This window comes from Meriones unguiculatus, chromosome 7, assembly GCF_030254825.1.
Source record: "Meriones unguiculatus strain TT.TT164.6M chromosome 7, Bangor_MerUng_6.1, whole genome shotgun sequence".
Taxonomy (NCBI): Eukaryota; Metazoa; Chordata; class Mammalia; order Rodentia; family Muridae; genus Meriones; species Meriones unguiculatus.
Genome location: NC_083355.1, coordinates 85,878,410 through 85,900,010, shown reverse-complemented (window position 1 = coordinate 85,900,010; position 21,601 = coordinate 85,878,410). Strand labels below are relative to the sequence as shown.

General features: G+C 46.3%; 2 protein-coding genes across 5 annotated transcripts in view; one reads left to right on the top strand and one right to left on the bottom strand.

The window, feature by feature from the left end:
* Nucleotides 1-2,385: 2,385 nt before the first annotated feature.
* Nucleotides 2,386-11,358, top strand: Pigh (phosphatidylinositol glycan anchor biosynthesis class H). Of its 3 annotated transcripts, none has more exons than XM_060387760.1 (4): nt 2,386-2,640; nt 8,324-8,647; nt 9,551-9,634; nt 10,531-11,358. In XM_060387760.1, exons 1-4 carry the CDS (start codon nt 2,461-2,463, stop codon nt 10,621-10,623), a joined length of 681 nt encoding a protein of 226 aa, XP_060243743.1. In that variant the 5' UTR covers nt 2,386-2,460; the 3' UTR covers nt 10,624-11,358. The 3 variants fall into 3 exon arrangements, with proteins under 3 accessions (XP_060243743.1, XP_060243745.1, XP_021506841.1); XM_060387762.1 differs by having other exon boundaries at nt 2,390-2,640; nt 8,443-8,647; XM_021651166.2 differs by having other exon boundaries at nt 2,393-2,640; nt 8,438-8,647.
* Nucleotides 11,359-11,365: 7 nt separating this feature from the next.
* Plekhh1 (pleckstrin homology, MyTH4 and FERM domain containing H1) overlaps nt 11,366-21,601 on the bottom strand; it is a 48,813-nt gene continuing 38,577 nt past the window's right edge. For both annotated transcript variants that reach the window (XM_060387759.1, XM_021651181.2), the window contains exons 19-29: nt 21,087-21,263; nt 20,657-20,754; nt 19,779-19,956; nt 19,129-19,284; nt 18,001-18,101; nt 17,704-17,845; nt 16,563-16,705; nt 16,323-16,452; nt 14,432-14,518; nt 14,020-14,166; nt 11,366-13,583 (exon numbers count right to left, since the gene is read on the bottom strand). In XM_060387759.1, coding sequence (XP_060243742.1) covers nt 13,428-13,583; nt 14,020-14,166; nt 14,432-14,518; nt 16,323-16,452; nt 16,563-16,705; nt 17,704-17,845; nt 18,001-18,101; nt 19,129-19,284; nt 19,779-19,956; nt 20,657-20,754; nt 21,087-21,263 — 1,515 coding nt within the window. In that variant the 3' untranslated portion in view covers nt 11,366-13,427. The remainder of the gene's footprint in view (nt 13,584-14,019; nt 14,167-14,431; nt 14,519-16,322; nt 16,453-16,562; nt 16,706-17,703; nt 17,846-18,000; nt 18,102-19,128; nt 19,285-19,778; nt 19,957-20,656; nt 20,755-21,086; nt 21,264-21,601) is intronic.

Below are 21,601 nucleotides of genomic sequence, written 5' to 3'. Positions count from 1 at the left end.
AATAAAACATAGGAAAACAAAATAAAACACCAGCATGCTTGAGGGTCTAGGTTCAAATTCCACAAGTGTACATATACACACACACACCTCTGAGAACCAGAAAAATCTCAATTTAAATGAAACAAACAATTAACAAAAGCAGTTCTGGGATGAAATAGATGTTAGACTTTTCTTACTGTGCTTCTTTCAATAAGAATGGTCTCCCTAAACTATGTTTGATTTGGTCTCTAGTTGGCGGAACCCTACTAGATGTAAGGTTCTTAACTACTGATGTAAGCTCTCTCCACTACTGCTCCAGGGCCATGCCTGCCTGCCACCATGCTCCCCTTCATGACGGCCATGGACTCTAACCCTCTGGAACCATGATCCCCACGGTTTTGTGCTTTCCTTTACAAGCTGTCCTGCTCGTGGTATTTTTTCACAACAACAGAAAAGTAACTAAGACACATATATCTTAAAATGCATAAAACAATTGAATGGAAGCTAGGCACAGTAGCGCATGCCTTTAATTGAAGCGACTAAGGCAATAGCATCTTGACCTGATCTTACCCTGGCTCTATGTTTACTCTCTAAACCCGTGAATAGTCGTGTTTGCCTTGGCGCACTTGGAACCTACCACGATCCTGACAATGGTCCAAATGCATATCCAAGGTTATCTGCTGAATGTATAACCCAAACAACTGTTACCAGTTCTGACTCACACTTGACGTCATTGTGGGTGGTTGCCTTTCGGAATGCTGTACCCCTAAGCCTCGGGGCCAACAGTTTTTCTGAGGCTCTACCTTGCTCATGGTCACTGGCCAGTAAGGACTCTAATTTGGCCTTATATGCATGGCAGCCTGTAACTTTCTCACATGGGCTATTAACATATTCCCAGCATTTCAGGGAAGGCTGAGGCTGAAGGAACACAAGTTGGAGGCCAGGTTGGGCTATAGAGTGAAATCTTGTTCCAACCCCCGACCCCCACCAAAATCAAATAGAATAAAAACTATACTGCAAGACAGCACTCTTTTATACATTTATTTATTTGTGTGGGTGCATGCATGCCATGAGACTAGCGGGCATGTGGCAATCGGAGAACAACTTGGAGCTGGTGCTCTCCTTTCGCCACGCGAATTCCATGAATCAAACTCAAGCCTTCAGCCTTGGAAGCAGGTGCCTTTACCTTCAGAGCCATCTGCATGGCTCGTGACACAGAACTCTTAGAACTACTAAGCCTAAATGTAAGCAAATACTAAAGCAAGCGCTCCACAAAAGAAAAAGAAAAAAAAAAAAGATTTTAAGAACCCAGCTTGAGCCTCAAAATGAAATGTCAGTTGGATTATTTGATTACATTTGTTTCTCCATTACTCATATGTATGGTGAGTCAAGTTCCAAGAATACATTCAACAGCAGGAGTAATTACCCATCACCAGAGGTAGGGTTACTTCCATGGCCTCCATCCATGCAAATATATTGCCTGGTTCTTATAACCAAAACCCTAGAAAAGTGTGGCTACTTAGGTTTCTACTGTCTACTTAGGTTTCTCCAATTATCTTTCCCCCTGAATAAGTACTTGAAGAACCAGGCTGCCTCCAGCTTGAAAGCCATCTTACAGTAAAGACAAAGTAGGTTCGTTCCTGTTTGAAATTAAACCTGTTTTTCAAGGATTGGGCTATTGAACCCCCACCCAAGAGGAGGCAACTCTTGCATGTGATTTTTTTTAAACGCTTGTTTTCACTAGTTGCTTGCTTTAATTAGTTTGGCCATGATGACGTGGGTCGGTGGTCTTTCTCCTCCCATCTTTAGGATTAACATACTCTTTCACAGCTGAGCCATCTGTCCAGCATTATTCGAGTCTTTCCCGTGCATACTAGCCTCTCTAGCTATCTGACTCCTGTAACTTATCCCTGTTGCACCCTCCGAGCTTTACTCTCTCCTGGTCCTTCTATCCGGAGATTCTCTCCCCCAAACACCCCACAGAAGTGTGGTCCTCCTCCTTGTAGGCTTACTGATGAGAGCGTTACTGACAGTTCCCCAGTCTTTCTCTACTGGTCTTAACATTTTTTTTGTCAATACTACTACTAAAGTAAAGTCCATATTGTGTTCTTCTACTAGAAAAGAAGCTACCTGGGGAGAGAGATCTTCAGCGCTTGAAAAAGTCCTTCGCAAGGAAGGAAAATGAACGCGTGAATAAATGAATATACCTGCAGACCGTTTCTTGGAGCTCATTCTAGCGTAGCAGTCGAATGAGCAGAGATCTTAATCTGTGCAAAGCTGGTGCCACGATTCTGGGGAGTTCGGGTTAAGGACCAACCGGGAGAACCGGCTCCGAGCCCAGCCCTGGGCTCCAGTGCGCGACCACGGTTGCGCGGAGCGCGCGGCGGGCGGGGCCGAGCCGCTTCCGGAACGGCCCGGAGCCAGCGAGACTTGGGTCCTCCGGGTGGGCTAGAGCGGCGCGGCCGCCCGTCGCGAGCGGCCATGGAGGATGAGAAGAGCTTCTCCGACATCTGCGGCGGCCGCCTGGCCCTGCGGCGCCGCTACTACTCGCCGTACTGCTGCGAGTTCGGCCTCACCTCGGCTCGGCTGTCGCTGTGCTCGCTCAGCGCCGTCACCTGCGCCGTGTGGCTGGCTGCCTACGGGCTCTTCACCCTGTGGGAGGTAAAGCCGTCGCCCGCGGCCGGCGTTGACAGGTCTTGGGGCTCACCGGTGGCCCCGGGGCCCGAGGGTGGGGACTCCATGGATCCGGGACGTCGTCCCGCGGCTACGCTGTCCTCTCCAAGAAGTTTGTGCTCCAGGACGTTACACCCCATTGGGCCGCTGTCCTGCTCACCCACAGAGCACACACCATCCTCCTCCATCACTCCTCGCAGGGTACCACTGCCCACGGGTAGCAAGCCTACAGCAGAATTCCAGAGAAGTGCCTTTGCCTCCACAACTGTGCCACGCGTGGACACGGAAGGAGCGCTCGTTTTCTTCCTAATCTCTGCTTCTCACTTAAGCTACCTACCCTCGCCCAACGCATCCCCAATCTAAGGACACTTTCTAAAGAATTGCCAAGTCTAAGGCACGAGTGTTTTCTCTGCTCAGTTTCTAGACTTTCTAGGTTGTTTTTCCCCCCTCATATATCTAAGATGGAATTAACGTTCACAATATTGTGAAGGTTGAATGCTGTGAGTCTGTGACAGTTCCCAAGTAGAAAGAATCATCCTACTGGCCCTTGTTCAGGATGAGTTTAAGTCCCTCTATAGCTGGAAGGAATATATTTTTCCAGGAGGGGTTTCACTAGAGCTAAGTACACCAGAACTGTTTATTTCTGTAATTTGCATATTACTTTTATCAGAACATCCATTAGCTTTTTTTCTTCTGTCTCTTGTCTCCCTCTTAGCTCTCTCATAGCACTGGCAAGGGTATGTGGAGCCTGCCTCTGCCTCCCTGGTGTTGGGATCAAAGGTGTGTGTCATCACACCTGGCCCATTAGCTTTTCTACCATCAAAGCATAGGCCAGAGCCTAAAATTTACATAGAAACAGATGAAATTAAGACCCCCTAATTTAGGGTCTGGGGAGCGGATCAAGCAGGTAAGGGACCTGCTGCCAAACCTGATGACCTAAGTTGAATCCCCAGAACACACATGGTGGGAGGATAGACCAATTGCCAAAAGTTGCCCTCTGACCTCCACACAATAAATAAATATAAACAAACAATAGTATGGGCTGGATGTGATAGTGCATACTTTCAATTCCAGCACTAGGGAAGCAGAGGTGAGAGGCTAGCCTGGGCTACATCAGTCTCCATCATGAGCTCCAGAACAACCAGGGCTACAGAGTGAAACCCTGTCTCAAAAACAAACAAACCCAAAACAAAAATTAAAGACCAACTTATATCTAAAAGTTTTTTTTATAGGTCAGTTGAAGTTATTAAATTGACCTAGCCCTTTCTCCAAATTGATAATATAGTTGGATTTTTATTTATTCTTTTTTTGGGAAGGCTGTAAGGATCTCACCACGTAGCCTTGGTTGGTCTTGAACTCATTACCTAGCCCTGGCTAGCCTGGAACTCACAGGGATTCACCTGCTTCTGCCTCCCAAGTGCTATTAGGGGGATATGTCACCATGCCCAGCTGAGTTTTAACACCAGCCTGTGTTCCAGACACCTGTGCAGTTATCTGAACGAGGGAGCAGGTATTTACCAACTGCCCAGAGTGTCAGCTGTTGTGCCGAATTTCTTACCTCAACCTTAGGAGAAAACCAAGGTTCAGAAAGAATAACTTAACAGCCTTGACGTTGGTAAAGTGACAGATCTGGGCTTCAAAACCAGGGCTGCCCGACTCTGAGATCCCTTTCCATTATACTTTGGTCTAGCAGATCTTAGGCAGGTGTTTGTTATGTGTTGGTTTGTTTGGAGATACAGGGTCTTGCTGTGTAGCCTCGGCTGTCCTCAAACGCTGCATCCTCCTGTCTCAGCCCCCGTCGAGTACTGGAATTACAGGTGTGTACACCACACCCAGCTCAAAGTTGGTTATGTCCGTTCTCTGCTGTACAGTACTTCTCTCTCTTGCACATATACCCGAATGACCCCCAACTGCAGAAATAATGCATGTCCCCTTAAATTACTCCAACACTTCCCTGGGGCTCTGTATGCCAAAATTTCAGATCTTTGCTCCTATTCGAAATTATTCTGAAGGTAATGAATATCTGAAGGGAAAGAACTCTCAAAGGAGTCATTCAGATATGTGACTCAACCCGGACTCAGAGGAATAGGGTGCATTGTCAACATTTTAGCCAGGAAGATGGACTTACAGAAGGCTGACTGGGTGAAATTCCCTAAGCATTTACTGCTCTTCATCCTGTCCTTTCTCTGCTTTTGGATTCCTGGTTCTGTTGACATCATTCCAGTCTGCAGCGCTTTAGCCCTTCCAGGAACGTGCCCCGCCTTCTCCGCCCCAGTTAGATCCTGCTTCCTTGGAAGTCTTCTTGGAAAAATCCTGTGTGCTTTGAGCTATCTTCTTTCTCTCTCTCCTTTTATCCTTCCCTCTCCCAACCTCCCTCTTCCTCCTTTCTCCTGAGTAACACAGCATTCTAGGCTTTTTTATGTATCAGTCTTGCATTTAACAAGCCTGTGGAAGGCTGAGTTTTAGCTTGCTTTTCTTCCATAATGCTTATTCGGTTTGGACTGTTTACAAGACACTGCCCTACACCTGGCGTTAATTAGCTGAAAGTCGATGTTTCTGGGTCATCAGCGGCCCACCTCTGACTCCTGTTTATCAGCCAGAAATAATTACCTGAACTGAAGCCAGCAAGCCTTTTCTTTAAGAGGCCAAATTAATCAAATTAGGCATTGTAGGTCTCTGTCTCATACTCTTTTTGTCCTTTTTTATTATTTAGAATTTATTTTATGTGCAGGGGTGTTTGGGCTGTTTGTTTTGTCTGTATACCACATACATGCCTGCTGCACAAGGAGGTGAGAAGAGGGTGTCAGTTCCCCTAGAACTGGAGTTACAGACAGTTGAGAACTTCCAAGTGGCTGCTAGAAATTGAACCCACATCCTCTGAAAGAGCAGCCGGTGCTCTTAACTGATGAGCCATCTCTCCAGCCCGGTTTTTATTCTTTGTTGTTGTTTGTTTGTTTGTTTTAGAGACAGGGTCTCACTGTAGCCTTGTCTGGCTTTGAACTCGGGATGTAGATCCCCCTGGCTCTGCCTCCTGAATGCTCAGATTAAAGATGTGAGCCACTGCACCCTGCTTCTTTTTTTTTTCTTTCTTCAACCTTGTAAAAAAAAAAAAAAAAAAGAAAGAAAAAAGAAAAAACAACTTTTTTTTTTTAATTGCACTTTGCTCAAAGTGGGTGAGACAGAAACAGATTATAGCAGAGAAGTTGGCAGATCTAAGTGTGTTAGGTATCATGAAACCAGACCAGTAGTTTAAAACAGATTTTTTTTTTCAGGAGCTACTACAATAGAAAAAAAAAAGATTTCATTATTGAACTGGCCTCAGGTTCAAATACAAGAGAGTGTGGAGATTTATAGCCAAGGAGCAGAGTGGGGAATGAGTGGATAAGCAATTGCAGTGGGAAGCACCAGGGCGGGGGAAGTGTGTAGCTAAACTTGTTAAGAGTTGTTGCTTTGTTTTATGTTTTTGTTTTTTGCTTTGGTTTTTATTTGTTTGTTTTTGGAGACAGGGTTTTTCTGTGTAGCCCTGGCTATCTTAGAACTTGCTCTGTAGACCCGTCCTCGAACTGAGAGATCTGCCTGCCTCTGCCTCTGTCTCCTGAGTGCTGGGATTAAAGGCTGTTGTTTGTTTGTTTTGAGACAGGGTCTACTATGTAGCTTTGGCTGGCCTGGAACTCACAGTGATTCATCTGCCTTTGCCTTCCAAGTGTTAAAAGCGTGCACCATCACACCTGTCCAGTTAAGATTACTGCAGAAAGTAGGTGCTACAGTTTAGATTTGATATATCCTCCGAAGGCCTAAACACTACAGAGAAGTAAACCAACAAATCAAAATGTGGGAACTTTAAGAGATGGGACCCGAGGGAGGTATTAGTCACTGGGTTTGTCCTCAAAGGACACTGTTGTCTGGTATGGTGTGTGTGGTGTCCTCTTAAGCTAACTCAGCACACTTTCTGACTGCATGGGCAATCCAGGTCCATTAAAGACAGATGCTAAGGTATAAAATGCTTAGAAGAGTCTGGTTAGAGTCAGGTTAAAGGAGGACTGATCGGTACAGAGAGCAAGACACCGCTTGGCTTCAGCGAATGTGGTCAGAATTACTGAATTTTATACATTCTAGGTGCACTGGTTAGTTTTTAATGTTGACAGCATAAGCTAGGATAATTTAGGAAAAGGCAGTATCAGTTAAGAAAACGCCCCCACCAGATTGGTCCTTGGGAAGCCTGTGGTACATTTTCTTGATCAATGGTTGATGGTAGGCCCACCTCACAGCAGGTAGTGCCAGCCTTGGCTTGGTGTTTCTGGACGGTACGAGAAAGCAGGCTGAGCAAGCCAGTAAGTAGCACTCCTCTGGCCTGTGCCTCAGCCCTTGATTCCAGGTTCCTACCCTGTTTGAGTTCCTGCCCTAACCTTCCTTAGTGATGAACTTCCAGTGATGGACTGTGCGATGGAAGTGTAGCTGAAGTAAACCCCTTCCTCCTCAAGTTGCTTTTGGTCATGGTGTTCTATCACAGCAATAGAAACCCTAAGACATTAGGCCACTGATTACCAGTCAGGGGAGTAAAAGGGTGTGAGAAACTAAATGAAAGAAACAACAAACAATTCGTCCCACATTTCGACTTCAGAAGTGTTAAAAGGTTATAAATGTGTCATAGACACAAGGGCATACATAGCAGCGTGTGTGACGGAGGAGGGGTTTGGGGGGACCGTGTGCATGCTGGACAAATGCTCTACCACTAAGCTACATCTCCAGCCTGCCTAACATTTTTGCCCCCTTACAATAATTTAGTCATAGCTGTAACCCAGAACCCAGGAGATTAAAGTGATAAGGGCCTTTATTAACACAGCAAAAAGTGAAACCCAAAGATTCCAGAGTTGACATGAGAGTCTTATTTGGCCCTGGCTTCTCACACTAACATCCTCCAGTGTACTAGTTTTTGACATGTCTTTGTGGGAGAGTGTACCCATCAGAAACCACTTACTTCTAATAACCTCTGCGCCAATTAAATCCTGCTTTATAGGCTATTCCTGTGTGCTTTACTTTTAGTATTTCTCCCTCTTTTCCTTTCTTTGTTCTGCCCCCCCCCCCCGCCCCCAAGACTAGGTTTCTCTCTGTAGCCTTGGCTGTCCTAGACTTACTTTGTAGACCAGGCTGGCCTTGAACTCAGAGCTCTGCCTGCCTCTCCCTGCCAGAGTACTGGGATTACAGGCATGCCCAGTGCACCTGGCCCCATTCTTCTTTCTACCCACCTTTTTAAAAACATAATTAATAAGTTGGCCTCTTCTATAGCCCTCTGGCCACCACATCTCAGTGCAGCACGTGCCTACTTCTGAACCAATCACAATCCATTCCGAATTCTCTTAGGAAAAAATAAGTGGCTGTTTGTCAGTCAAGGAACAGTATCTGCTACTGTGCTAAGCACTTCACAGTCATTCTGTTGCAGTTTTGTCTATATAATTTGCGTGGGAAATTTCAGAGGGAAAACACTGGGACCTTCAGTTGTAATTTGGGGAAGAACACTTTCTGATGGATGACAGGTGTTTTGCTGGGAGCCTCCCAGATCTATTCTTCTGTAGTCCTGATCTCTTTCACTACATGCCTTTCAAACACTTTGTGAGCTCAAGTGAAAGTGATCTCCCCTTCATGCCTGTTCCCTCATCTGTTCGCCTCATAGCACAGCAACCAGAGAAAGGCCTTTTCCTCATGTCCAGTTAACTTGCTGAATGGCATAGGTACATGCAGAGGAGCATTTGGTGATCTTACTGCCTGTGTCTGGCTCTGTCTTCAGAATAGCATGATCCTCTCTGCGGCCATCTTTATCAACATAGTAGGCCTGCTTGGTTACCTCCATTTTGTGAAGGTTGATCAGGAGACTCTGCTAATCATCGATTCGCTTGGCATCCAGATGACTTCCTCCTATGCTTCAGGCAAAGAAAATACCACCTTCATAGAGATGGACAAGGTCAAGGATGTTATCATTAATGAGGCTATTTACATGGTAAGTGTCCAGTGATGGGGTATGCTCCAAGAAATGTTCATGAGTTTGCTGGTTGTACAGGCATCACGGCACACACTTACACTTTGATGGTATAGTTTAGTCACGCAGACATCCCACTGATGATGTGTAACTATCACGAGATGCTTGAGGATGCTCCCAAGTGTAACACTGCACACTGCTTTACAGCACTTTTTTTCCCTGAGTCAGGGTCTTATTGTATAGATTATTCTGGCCTTGAACTTTTAGCCTCCTGCCTCTATCTCTTTTTAATACATCTTTTTTTGTTTACTTGTCTCTTTCTTTAAGAATGAGGTCTTACTGTGTTGCCTAGGTCTAATAGCTAATCTACTCTTATGCAGCCACCTACTTGGCAACTGTTTGTTTGAGTGACTACCTTGATTTAGCTTTGTTGTTTCTATTTGTGAGTGCTACAAATGGTGGCACACAGCTTTCATCCTAGCACTTGGGAGGCATAGGCAGGTGGATCTTGGTGAATGAGGCCAGCCTGGTCTACAGAATGAGTTTCAGGACAGCCAGAGATACATAGTGAGACCCTGTCTCAAGAAAAAGATCTCTCTTATATATAAAATAAAAATAAGGGATGAAAATACACTTTTCTTTCCTTTTTTGTTTTTTGAGTCAGGGTTTGTGTAGACCAGGCTGTCCTTGAACTCACAGAGATCCCCCGCCTCTACCTCCCATGCACTGGAATTAAAGGCTGTACACATGTGCCACAACCACCCGGCACGACAGAAGTTGTCAAATATTTCTTCTACTTTAAAAGTTGTCAAATATTTCACTACTTAGAGATAATTTATGAAAAGGATTTTTTAGTCTTCCCTTGAAGGAAAAGGAAACAAGATGCGTTTCACTGAGCCATCTGTCTGGTTTCTTTTCTTACAGCAAAAGGTCATTTACTATCTCTGCATTTTACTGAAGGATCCAGGGAAGCCACAGGAGGCATCTCAAGTAGTTCCTGTCTTCCAGGTGAGCACGGGGCTCTTCCTTTCTCCTGTGAAATCCTGCCTTTTCTCTTTCTGCTCACCCTTGCCTGTTTGTTCAGTAGGACATGAATGTCTATTGTCTAAATCAGAGTAAAAGGATTTTTTCAGATTTTAGGGAAGACAGTTACCAATACTATAACTACTTCTGTCTACAAATCACATTCTTGTACTTCAAATCTGTCAGTCTATAATTTAACATTAATATCAGTGAGGTTGAGATTTCTTTATATACATATAACATAAAAATATATGAATATTTTATATTTTACTTGCCTGTAATCCCCTTGTTTCAAACTATCAGTCTTCTCTACTAGCTGAGTAGAACCTAGAAATCAGTTATGCATCATAATATTTTGTGTTATTTGGAATAGTAGACATTAAATAGACTTTCTACATACAGTTTTCCTATTTCGTGATATCTTAATTTTTTTTGTGTAATACAAAATCTTTTCAGATTTTATGTATTAAACTTTCCATCTTGTCTCTGAGGCTTATTTCTCCACTTGTAACAGTTTCTGAGATGGTCTGTTTCACTGTCATATAATTTTGGCAGGCTAAAAGCTGTTTTTTTGCACACCTTTAATCCCAGCATTCAGGGGCAGAAGCAGGTAGATCTATGAGTTCGAGGTCAGCCTGGTCTACAGAGTGAGTTCTAGTACATTCAGTGCTACACAGAGAAACCCTGTCTCGAAACAAAACAACAAAAAAAGCTGTCTTTATTCCCCCTCGTCACGCACACACACACAAAGGCCTGATTTGGAGGCCTCCCAGCAAGGTGCACACAGTTGCCACTTAGAGCCTATGGTGTACATGAGAGGTTGAGGTTGCAGGTGGATTCTTATACCCTCCTTGACTTGCATCTCTCCCTTTGGAATTCAGAGTGCCAAGCCCCGGTTGGACTGCTTGATTGAAATATACAGGAGCTGCCAAGAGATTCTGGCACACCAGAAAGCCACGTCAACAAGACCATGAGTCTCAACATTCAAAGACCCGTATTGTCTTTATGGAAAGGATCGGAAGCCATAGTGGCTGGTTTACTTTCTGTACGTGTAAAACCACCAGGGGACAAAGCTGAGGGAGTCAGAATGGATGAGGAGATCTCAGAGCCATAGAGGAGGCAGCTGAAGCGTGACTCGGAGTTTCGATGTACTGTGACATGGGGTTACAGGTTTTATCTACCTTACCAATCAAGAGGCGACCTTAAGGACTTTGACATAGTGGCGCACGCCTTGACTCCCAGCACTCAAGAGGCAGAAGCAGGTGATCTTTTGAGTTTGAGGCCATCAGGACTACAGAGTGAGGACCCCCCACACAAAACAAGTAATGTTCACACAGACCACTCTCTCAAGTTTCTAAGTACTTCATGTTTGTCTTAAAAGCTGTGAAGTATTGAGACTGGTACCAGAGTTTACATGAAAAATATATCCATCTGCATAGACTAGTGTCTAAAAGTTAGGGGAAAAGAAGTTTTTTTTTTTTTTTTTTTTTTTTTTAATTAGCAGGAATAAAATGCCTTACAAAGGGCTAGCTTCTGTCTACCTAGCTCCTATGATGTGCCAGCTGATGACCCTTAGTCCACATCTTAGCTAGGAGTGGTGTAATCCCAGCACTCAGGTGGTGTCAACAGGATTGAAAGTTTGAGGCAAGCCTGGGCTACATTGTGAGACAGCATCTCAAACCCCAAAATAAATAAATAAATATCCCAAACATGCAGTAGTTGCCTGGTTCACTGACAGCTTTTTATTGACAAGCATGATGCACAACATTTCAGCCATGGGTATCAGCACATTAGTACCTTTTTGTTACTTGATATTTTCTATTGCTTCAAAAGCTGCTTGGCTAAGAGGGCTTAGAAGAAAAGTGAGCGATTTCATGTTGGTTCCCAGACATGAAACTGTCACCTTAAAGGATGAAGAAGCCAACTTATAGAAGCCTTTGTTTCTAAGGCAGTTTCTTAGATTCCTAAAGATCAGGAAGGATGAAAGGAGCTGGGCTAGACAGCATTCGCCTGTAATCCCAGCACCTAGTAGGCAGAGGAAGGCAGATCTCTGAGTTTGAGGCTAGCCTGGTCTGCAGAGTGAATTCCAGGACAGCCAGGGCTGCATAGTGAGACCCTGTCTCTAAAAGAAAACAAAAACAAAAACAAAACAAAACAGAAACAACAAAAAACCAACAGAGAGAAGAAGGCAGCTAATCTGATCTTCAAGTCTAACACAGTTCCGTTCTTTGGAACTCTGTTTGCAGAGTAGAGCACATCTTTGCTGGCTTTAAGAGCCACTTGGGCTGTAACCCTAGACCAGCACTCTCTGCCCTGCACCTGTCTTGAAGGAGCTGCCCGAGAGCCTGTAGTGATGGGACTGAGGTAGAGCTGTCTCCACTAGAGCATTCTGGATGGGAGTTGGGTTGAAGCAAATGGTTCTAAACTGCCCACCTTGCAGTCAGGCTTGTTTCAGAGAAGACTGTTGTGTGTTCCTCAAGCCACACTGTCAGTTCCAAGGCTGAGAACAGAACGATCATAGCAGCTGAGGCACTCCAACGAACAAACTTTTGGCCTTCTAGTTGTGTATGTGCAACATACACACTGTTTAAAGACTTATTTCCTGGATGTTCCACGGATCCCCTAATCCATGTCACTGAAAAACGATAAACACTGCCGTAGAGCTACACAATAAAACTATGTTTTCTATATGTTGGAAAACTAAAGTGTGAACTTTTGTTTTTTATTATTTTGTGGGGGAAGGTGGAGATAAAGATCATCATCTTCATCAAAATCAATGAGAAGGTCTGAGTTGAGAAGGATTATAATGTTCTCAGGAAGGCAAAAGTGAAAGAAACTTTGTACTTCAATATATTACTAAGGCAGATATCAAAATGCCCTTGCTTCCAACTAATTTCCAGAAGACATCTACCAAAAGTCTTGGGGAGCAGTGCAGGCCTTCCAGGAATGGAGGTCCTTAGCGTTCCTGACATATTGTCTCTGGTGGCCTCGCAGAGCAGTGACAAACAAAATTCATGTGCTTTGTCTTTCAGAGGGTGGGGAGATGACCACCGTGTCCTTCAGTAGTGAGCACAGCCTTCAGGGAGCCTTAAAATGACACAGGGAGGGTGCAGACTAAATCTATCCCTGCCTATGCTAGTCCAGTGTGAGAAGAAGCTTTAATCTTAGCAGGAGTAGAGTGCTGTCCTGAAAAGATTAGAGTTGCTGTCCCAGTAGGGGCATGGCAGATGCCTCCTCACCAGCAGGGGGAAGCTCGTCATTCTCTTCTCCAGCTCTGCTGGTATCTTTCCCATTTGGGAAAGAAGTCCAGTTTTAGAGATTTGTAGGTATCTGCCAGAGTTTAGGTGAATTAGGAATTTTAGTCCTATTTTGTTCAGGGATGTTCAGAAAACTTCAAGTATAAGTCCCCACGTAAAGACCACATACAATATAAAAAAGATGAGCTTCCCTGAGTATCAGTGCAGAAGCCCCAGATACAGTACCATTGCCCTGGTAACTGTGGGCCATCCCTGTCTCAGTCTAGAATCAGGTAGTATCCAGTCAGTATTCCTGTAAAGAAATAGTGGTTTTGCTGTTGGGTCTGGACCTTAAAGTGTTTAGGTACCTTGAGAGATAAGGCACCTAAAGGGTACAAAGGTTTCAGAGACCCTGAAGTATGCATTTCACAGAACCGTTTGAGGAGGGGGCCGTTTGACCCATCACAGTAGTAGTATGTTCCGGGATATAAATCTAATCCTAGAGGCACCAGTGGTAGCAGGGGTGTGGGGAGGAGAAACATTCACAGCAAAGCTGGCCCCTTAGTGCAGGAAACAGAAGCCAAGAACTGTCCATCCAGGTCTCGGGGCTGGCGGGCTGCAGGCAACTTGGCTGATTGGTTCACAGTTGCAGAACAGTGGTTCATGTAGCTGGCCATCATGAAGGTAGCTTCTGTAATCTAAGGAGATCAGGGAAGTGAAGGAATTGAACTAGCCTTGTCTTGAATGATGGTTTCCTCACTGGCTTACTGGGTACACAGAGTTCCTGGGCTTTACTGCTTTCTCTTGTAAACTACTCACTCAGGAGAAAAGCCCCAAAGAGACTACTGTGATGTTCAGAGGCCCAGGAAAATGTACTCCTAGAGAGTCTGACAAACACAGTGCCCTCCCGAGGAAAGGAGGAGGAAAGGAATGCTGGCTCAGGCGGTTCCCACCAAGTACCAGCACAGTAGAGATGGACATGCTACTCCACCTGGACCCTTGGGGATGCTGATCACACAGCAAGGCCAACGATTTTATTCGGGGAAGAACCTGTCCAGAGTTTATCTCTAAGCACCAAGCTTACCACATCTTACCAGGCCAGAGTAAATTGTTAATAGTGGCTGTCAGACCTACCTTGGGAGCAGGCATTCGGAAGATCAACTTGTCAATTTGGCTCTTTCCAGAGTTCTGGTCTGGAGTGGATCTAATGACAAGCATGAAGTCATCTCTGCAGCCACCAAACGTTGTCACCAAAGAGTAGGGATAAGTGATGTGCACTTGCTGTGGAAAGGAACCAACAGCATTCAGGGGAAACTCTGTACCTGTTTCTTTTGGATATGGGGAGCCTTAACCGGGAAGGGAGAACCTGGGTGAAGATAATTTGGAGAGTTAAACCACATATGTATGTGTTTTGTCTAGACCACAGGACAGCACTGCTGGGGCAGAGGTTAGAGAGGGAACCACGGCTACTTGGTTCAGGCTTCTGAGTCCAGAGCAGAGAAGATAAGCATTTGGGAAGGTTGGAACCAGCCTTTTCTGCTCCTACCATAGTGCGGTGGTCCAGGATGCTAACACCATCCTCATTCACGGCAATCCACACCAGAGTTTTCTCACTGGAAGACAGCTGGGCAGGCTGCAGAAGGAGAAAAGGCCTATCAGACATACCCACAATAGAGATTCTGAACATAAGTACTCTCTGAGGAAGAAAGTCCATCCAGAGAGTCTGGTGGGCAATCGTGTCTTCATGGAAAACACAGAAAACAGCATCTATACGACTTCAGGAATGCTGTGGAAGGAGGCATTTGTTCTTGGGGCTCTGCCAAGAGGGAATCACATCTGCCTGAACACAGGACAGAGAGCTCTGAGCAGCAGAATACAGGCCAGCATGAGGGTAGCTAGGCTGGTAGGTATTTTTTCCTGTACCCCAATCTCTCACATGCAAAATACATCTTGATTAACCAATTTCCTAGGGACGATAAAAGAAATAGGAAGACAAGAATTCAATGGGATGGGCTTTAGGTTCTTTCAGTGAGTATGACTATGTGGTAGCCGTTTCCTGGGTGTTTCTGTCAGGACTACAGTGACGTGCTCCAGGAAGTGTCTCTCTACTACCCAAAAGCCTGGGGGAAGGAGAGACACTTTCTATGAAGCCTTTTCAACCTTCCAGATCAGTGGTATTCTATTTACAATACCACTCTTCTCTCTCCTCCTCCCTCCCTTTCTCTCTCTCTCTCTCCTTTTCCTCCTCCTCTCTCACTTACAGGTGGAAGTATAGCTTAGGTGCAGACAGTATTCATAGCATGTACAACAACTGGGTTTGGTCCCCAGCATATCCCCCAAATTAAACAGAGTAAATTAATGTTGCTAAGAAAAATTGAAAAACAAAACAAAACAAAACAAAACAAAACAGGAAAACTGAGTATAAAGAATACTAGTATGATTGGTATACAATTCCCCCATTGTTCTCTTCCCACTAGTTGAAAAGCCTCTTGAAGGCAAGGGACTGATTTGTTCACTGGTTAATAAAACCTTTAAAATTTTATTTTTAAGGTGTATGGTTGTTTTGCCTGCATGTATGTCTATGTACCATTATGTGTTCCTGTATCCAAGGAGGCCAGAAGAGTGTGTCAGATTCCCGAGAAGGAAATTCCAGTTGTAAGCCACCATAGGGATGCTGGGTTCCATGGGAAAGCAGCCGGTGCTCTTAGCTTCTGAGTCACCTACCTCCTCAGCCCTTGGTCATTTTTTGTAACTTCAAACAGCTAGAATCAGAAATATTATGCTGTCAACAACCTATCTGTCTATGCTAGATAGGTAAGTCCATTTTCTGACCTGTAGCTTCAACGAACAGAACCTAGATCCAGTCTCAATGTCTGATTATAATGTCTGGTCACAGGATAATGTCTGTAATTATCTGTGAAGTTCAGGCATACCAGACACCTACTGAGGAAAACTTGCAGCTGAAATTACTGTGTGCCTCCTGGCCTTCATGAAGAGGCAAAAGTAACTGTTGTCTGCACAGTCTGATTCCCTGGGTGGTCCATCTCTCTCTACCTCTGGGCTTTTGGGTGACCAGTCAAGATGAGTTTGTTTAGGTTATACATTGTTTTGTCTTTCAAACTTTTTAAGTCTGAATCCTCATGTGTGAATTAGTTGAGCTTGTCTTTGCAGAAGCACTGAAAAACCAATAAAGGAAATATGAAGATAAACACTGCATTGTAAGTACTCTGGAACATGGCATTCTACAGTAGCCAGAAATGGGGATGGGGGGAGGCTGGCAACTCCTAGTGTTTGATAGTGAAGGTGGTGGCTGCAGACTGGACTGACAGACATGGCCAGAGAGAGAGAGAGAGACAGAGAGAGGAGAGAGAGGAGGAAGCTCCAGGAAAAAAAACAGCATTCTGAGGGTTTGGGCGATTCCTTTTCCTGTCACTCACCTGAGCAGCAAAGAGCTTAGCACCAAAGAGAGACCATTTCCGAGCCACAGTCAGGTAGATGCGGGTGCACTCAGAAGGGGAGCAGCCTTGGAGTGCTGCCCACTTGATGGCCATCGTATCTGCCAGGTGCCTGGTTCGGGCGGGTGGAAAGAAACGATGCTAGTGAAGTGCCTGCCTGTTTTCATCACAACTCCAAGGTTTCCCCAGAGGCCTCCTCTGTAAGACCTTGCCTTGGCCTACCTCAGCTGCTCAGGTGGCGCTCCATTTCGATAGCGCCTTGGGTAGAACCTGTCAAGGACCTGCTGGAGGAGATGCTGAGCTTTGGCAGGAGGTGTACTCCCAGGGCCTGGCAGCGTAGGCTTCTCCAAGTCTCCATATTCCACCTGAGGTAGGAGAGGGCAGTCATGAGTCAGGGGGAGGGGAGGGAAGGGATGGGCTGCTGTTCGAGAGGTGAATGGGCGTACCACATTACTGCTGTTTATCACATAACGATTAAGAATTTAACCCATGTTTCGTAGATATTTAGAGAAGCATCCTTGGGGCCCTAGACTATTAGACCATCTAGATCAGCTCTCATTTATGGCTAAATGCTGGACGATGGAAGGTGCCGCAGACTGCAAAGGACAGAAGAGGCTTGCTGTCGGACGCCCAGCTCAAGATTCAGCTTTGACTTAGCAGTTTCATGTCTTTGTTCAGTTTATTTAAACTCTGAAAGTCAACTTCCTTCTCCTAAGTGGAGAGGAAAAGTACACAGGCAAATACATCTGGTATGTTAGCATGTGGCTTGCCACAGAGTATTCACATTGATGATCATGATTGTGGAGAGCCACCGTGGAGCCCAGGCTGGTTTGAAACCCAGATTGGCCTTGAATTTGTGCCAATTCTACCTCAGCTCTCCAAATGCTAGTATTATAGGTGTGTGCCATCTGGCTAAATACACACAGGAACCATGGAGGTATCCTAGATAGCCCTAGAAGACAGCCTCCTAGAGGAAATATAAGGAATAATTCTAAACATGGCGCCACCTACCTCATCTGAAAGATCCATGTGTTCTTTCTAGCTTTCTACTTAGAATGTGGGATAGTTCATAAAGTTTATCAAATGCATTGTGGGACATACATTGCTCAAGTACATACTCTGGAGGCAGAGAGGATATTGTGTTTTCCAAATACACAACAAAAAACTGAAGCACTGAGAAGTGACTTGGCCAAACTCCTACACTGGAGGAAAGCTGGGACTTAGGCCCAGTTTCTCAATTCCTGTCCTATCCTGCTCACAACCTCCAAGTGCAGTGAGTAAGGAGGTCGCTCCTCTCCTTGCTGCCACAGGAGCTGCAGTCTCCTGTCAGGTTTCATTGTGTTTGCAGCAGAAAGAAACCTACCTGGGCCATCAAGGCAGCCATCTCAAGAGCCAATTCCTTGGTGACTGGAAATCTTCCTTGCACTATTTCTCCATTGGTTTGGAAGGCAAGTAGCAGCCGCTCTCTCTCTGTCTCCCCTTTGACTTGACTTCGAAAGTATAGCCTACAGGGAAGACATGGAGAAGCCAGACCTCAGCTGGCATGCCAATCAAGAATGCGAAGGCTTTCTCTGAATCATTATGGCCCCTCGAGTGGAGATAGCTGCTCTGCCATCTGTGAGCCTTCACGCCCACCCCACCCTCAAGCAGCTCCCAGGACCTGTTCTTATACACCAGCTTTGCGACACGGGTCCCACCCTCAGACTTTCCGGGGTGCAGCTCCTTCAGCGTTTGCTCCCACTTGGAGATGGCATCACAGATCTTAAAGAGGCAAAAGGTAGAAGTCAGAAAGGCCCCTTGTGAGGAGAATAAGATCCAGCCAGAGCCGTACTCTGGCCAAGCTGAGTGAGGGTTCTGCCATTAGAAAGTTGATCTGTGAGGCCTCAGGCTGCCAGGATGGGAGGTGCCTACTGGTTCCCTTTCAGATGAGGTAGGTGGCGCCATGGATACAGTGAGCATCCAAGAAAGGATCGTTACCCCCCAGGCTTTATGAAGGCTGACCTTTTGAGGGACTAGACTAGACTAGGCAGGACCCAGTCAAAATCCATGGCATTGTGGCGCCATATTTATTTCACTCACCACATTCTCCTTCCAATAAGTCCACATCTAAATGTCTGCTATGACCAAAGCCTTACAGATGCCATACATCTGCTAGAAAGATATGCGGCAGTATTTTCATCCACTGCTAAAGACTAACCCTTTGTTCTAGGACAGCAAAGAACACACCTGCTGGAGCCAAATGCACCCATCCAGTGTGGCAGTACATTCCCACAAATGCCTAACGCCCTTGTGGAGCGAGCTCCAGACCAACTGTCCCTTCCAGAAGCTTTCCACCTACAGAGGTACCATGAGGACCTACCTCCCTAAACTATGGTTGAATCTGTAAGTGTTTGCCTAAATGCACAGGCAGACAGTAAAAGCTAGGTGATAGTGCACGTGGCACCTACTGAATCTAGGTTATAGCTGTTGACCTAAGTGGGCAGACATAATTGGTGGCAGGCTTGGCAGGGACTCCTCATCCTTCCACGGAGCTAAGAGGCTTTGCTCCTGCATGCTGCAGAGCCCTGTGAGGGAGACGGACTATGAGGATCACATCACATGTAGCTTTCTCTGCCCGCACAGATACATTTTAGGAGGGCATAGAAACGCTGGCATGGAGACATCTTGGTCTTGGTACCAGACAGGCCACTGAAGAGTTAGTTAGGCACACGCTGGACGGGCTCTGTCCCCACCACCTGTATCTCTGAGCTAAGAGGTAGGTGGTGGTGGTGGTGATGAGGGTGTTTACCTTGACACGCCCTTGAAGACAGTGTTCCAGGTCTCTGCCTGAAGGATCGTCCGTGAAGAGGGCAAAGCCAGACTGGGATGGCTTCCTCATGCCTGTCTCCTGGTTCAGCCGCTGGAGGAACTCATCAACTGTGGAGGAGCCATCAAATCCAACCACCTGGGAATGGGGAGAGGCACCCTGAATCAGCAAACTTCCTGAGGAACTGTCACTGGGGATCATGGAAGGATCTGAACACAGTGATGGAGAGGTTTAGGGGTGAAGGCAAGAGGCCAAAGCCAGTTGGTTTCCACATTCATATGTGGAGGAACCTGAGCCTGCCCACTGTAAGCAGGAACTGGACAGAGCCCTAGTCACTCCTTTACACTCAATATTCTGGGAGTTTTATCTCGTGCTTTTCTGGCCTATGTCTCAGCTTCCCTGCTCATGTAGTGGTTTGGAAGACCTACCTGTGAGGCACCAGACAGTACAGCACTTTGGGATTCATGCTCCTTTCTCCCTACACACAGTACTCAAGCCACCCCCACCTCACATCTATGTCCATCTTTTTTGTTGATGTGCCTAATAACCTGAAAGCCTCCAAGCGCTCAGAAGTCGTCTCTATAGAGTGATACAGGAAGTCTCGGGGCAGGGCACGTGCTCAACTCCCTTACCTGGTAAGTCCCATTGGCAAAGTGCACAGGGATGCTGAAGGGTAAGGAGTGGTGGAAGGGGTTCCGCAGCAAGATGGACACCACTTCCATACGCGATGGCCTGGCCTCCCGTTCTCCTGTCTGCAGGGTCCGCTCCACTGCTCGCTGGCAGTATGTGGCATACTGGCCAGTTTCACTTCTGAAAACAGAGAAGGGAATTCTAGCAGTTCCTCCCTCTTGGCACCCTGGGGTGCGTACTCAGACTGAACCAGGAGAAAAACTAACTGGATTGGATTGGTTGTAGAGACCTGAAAACTAGTATGGGATGTTTTACATTTTTCATTTGAGGAAGGAGCACAAGTTGTCAGAGGACAACTTGTAGGAGTTGGTTCTCCTACCATGCGGGTCTTGGGAATTGATCTCAGCCTTGGCAGCATGCACCTTTACCCACTGAGCCGTCTTACCAGCTGCAGATTGTCACTGGGCACCTATCTGCGCCTCCTGGCTGCCATGGATTGATTCCTTCCTTTTAAAAACCCATACGAGGGAATCTAACCAGGGCCTTCTTCGTGCCCTGGCTCAGCTACACCCCCATCTCTGCGTGGATATTTTCTTGCAGAAGCCAGAAGAACACAAAATAAACATTTGGGGCTAATTTGAGATAGTATGGCTTCATGTGAGAGTGCCCCCCAAATACCCAAGCACACGTGGGTGTGCTAAAGCCTGCCCAGCTCTCCACCTGCTCATGTGTACATGGTGATGGTTGAAGTCTCCCAACCCCGAGCAATTCTAAGGGGAGATGTGGTCAAGTCAGCCAGCCTCTTCTCCCCCCCTCCCCCCGTCCCTTTGAATCATGCCAGTCAAGAGTGCAGGAGTGGCAGGAAAATGCTTTTACTTACCTGGGATCTGCATGGCGTTGAAGCTGCTGTTTGACATACCAGAGGAAGTGATGCTGAGGCAGGAAGAGTGGGGCGCACAGAGCCAGGAGCTGCCAGCACTGCCACGGAACACAGGCGGCATGGGATGAGGGCCGGGATCCTGCTCTTGCAGCTACAGAACCTACACTATTCTTTCCCCCCCCCCCCAACCAGAACCTCGACCTCTTTGCCAGGTACCGGGATAGCTACCTTGGCCAGGCACTGCCCAGGATAGCCATCGCAGACCCTGCACACAGATCGGGTAGCCATGCTCAAGCTACCTGAAGCACAGAAGCTGCCTACTGGCTAGGACTGGAGAACACTGCCTAGGCACCTGCTATGACCCTCCCGGCCCTTCAACAGCTCTCTCAAATGGTTCCAGCCGGTTGTTAGGTCCCCAGTGTATGCCCACCTGCATGAGAGAGTACTTCTGAGGAGGGCGGCAACTGATCTGCTTCATGAGCTGGCAGTAGATCTCACTCTGTAGCTCAGGGTGAACCAGGCAGACCTGCAGTGCTGTCTGTGCCAGGGACACGTGGTAGTCCACCGAGGCGGCCTCCACAGGCACATTGATGAAGAGCTGGCAGGACTGGAAGGAGACAATAGTGGGCACAGGCAGGGCATCACCTGGTTTTCTTGTGACATGCACTGGTGTCGCAGAGCCTCAAGACTCGGGTTCACTGGTGGATAGCCCTCTCTAGAGGGAGCGGGTTCTACTAAAGGGGCTACTTTAGGGGCACACCTGATCCTTCTTTAAATGTTTCCATCACATAAATCTGCCCAAAGTAGCAGAAAACATTCCTTCAAGACAGGGTAGCACAATGTAGCTCAGACTGGCATTTAACTCCAAGGCCTGCCTCTGCCCACTGAGCTGCTACCATGAGTATTTAGCATCACACTAACCACTTAGCAAATTCTTTTTATTTT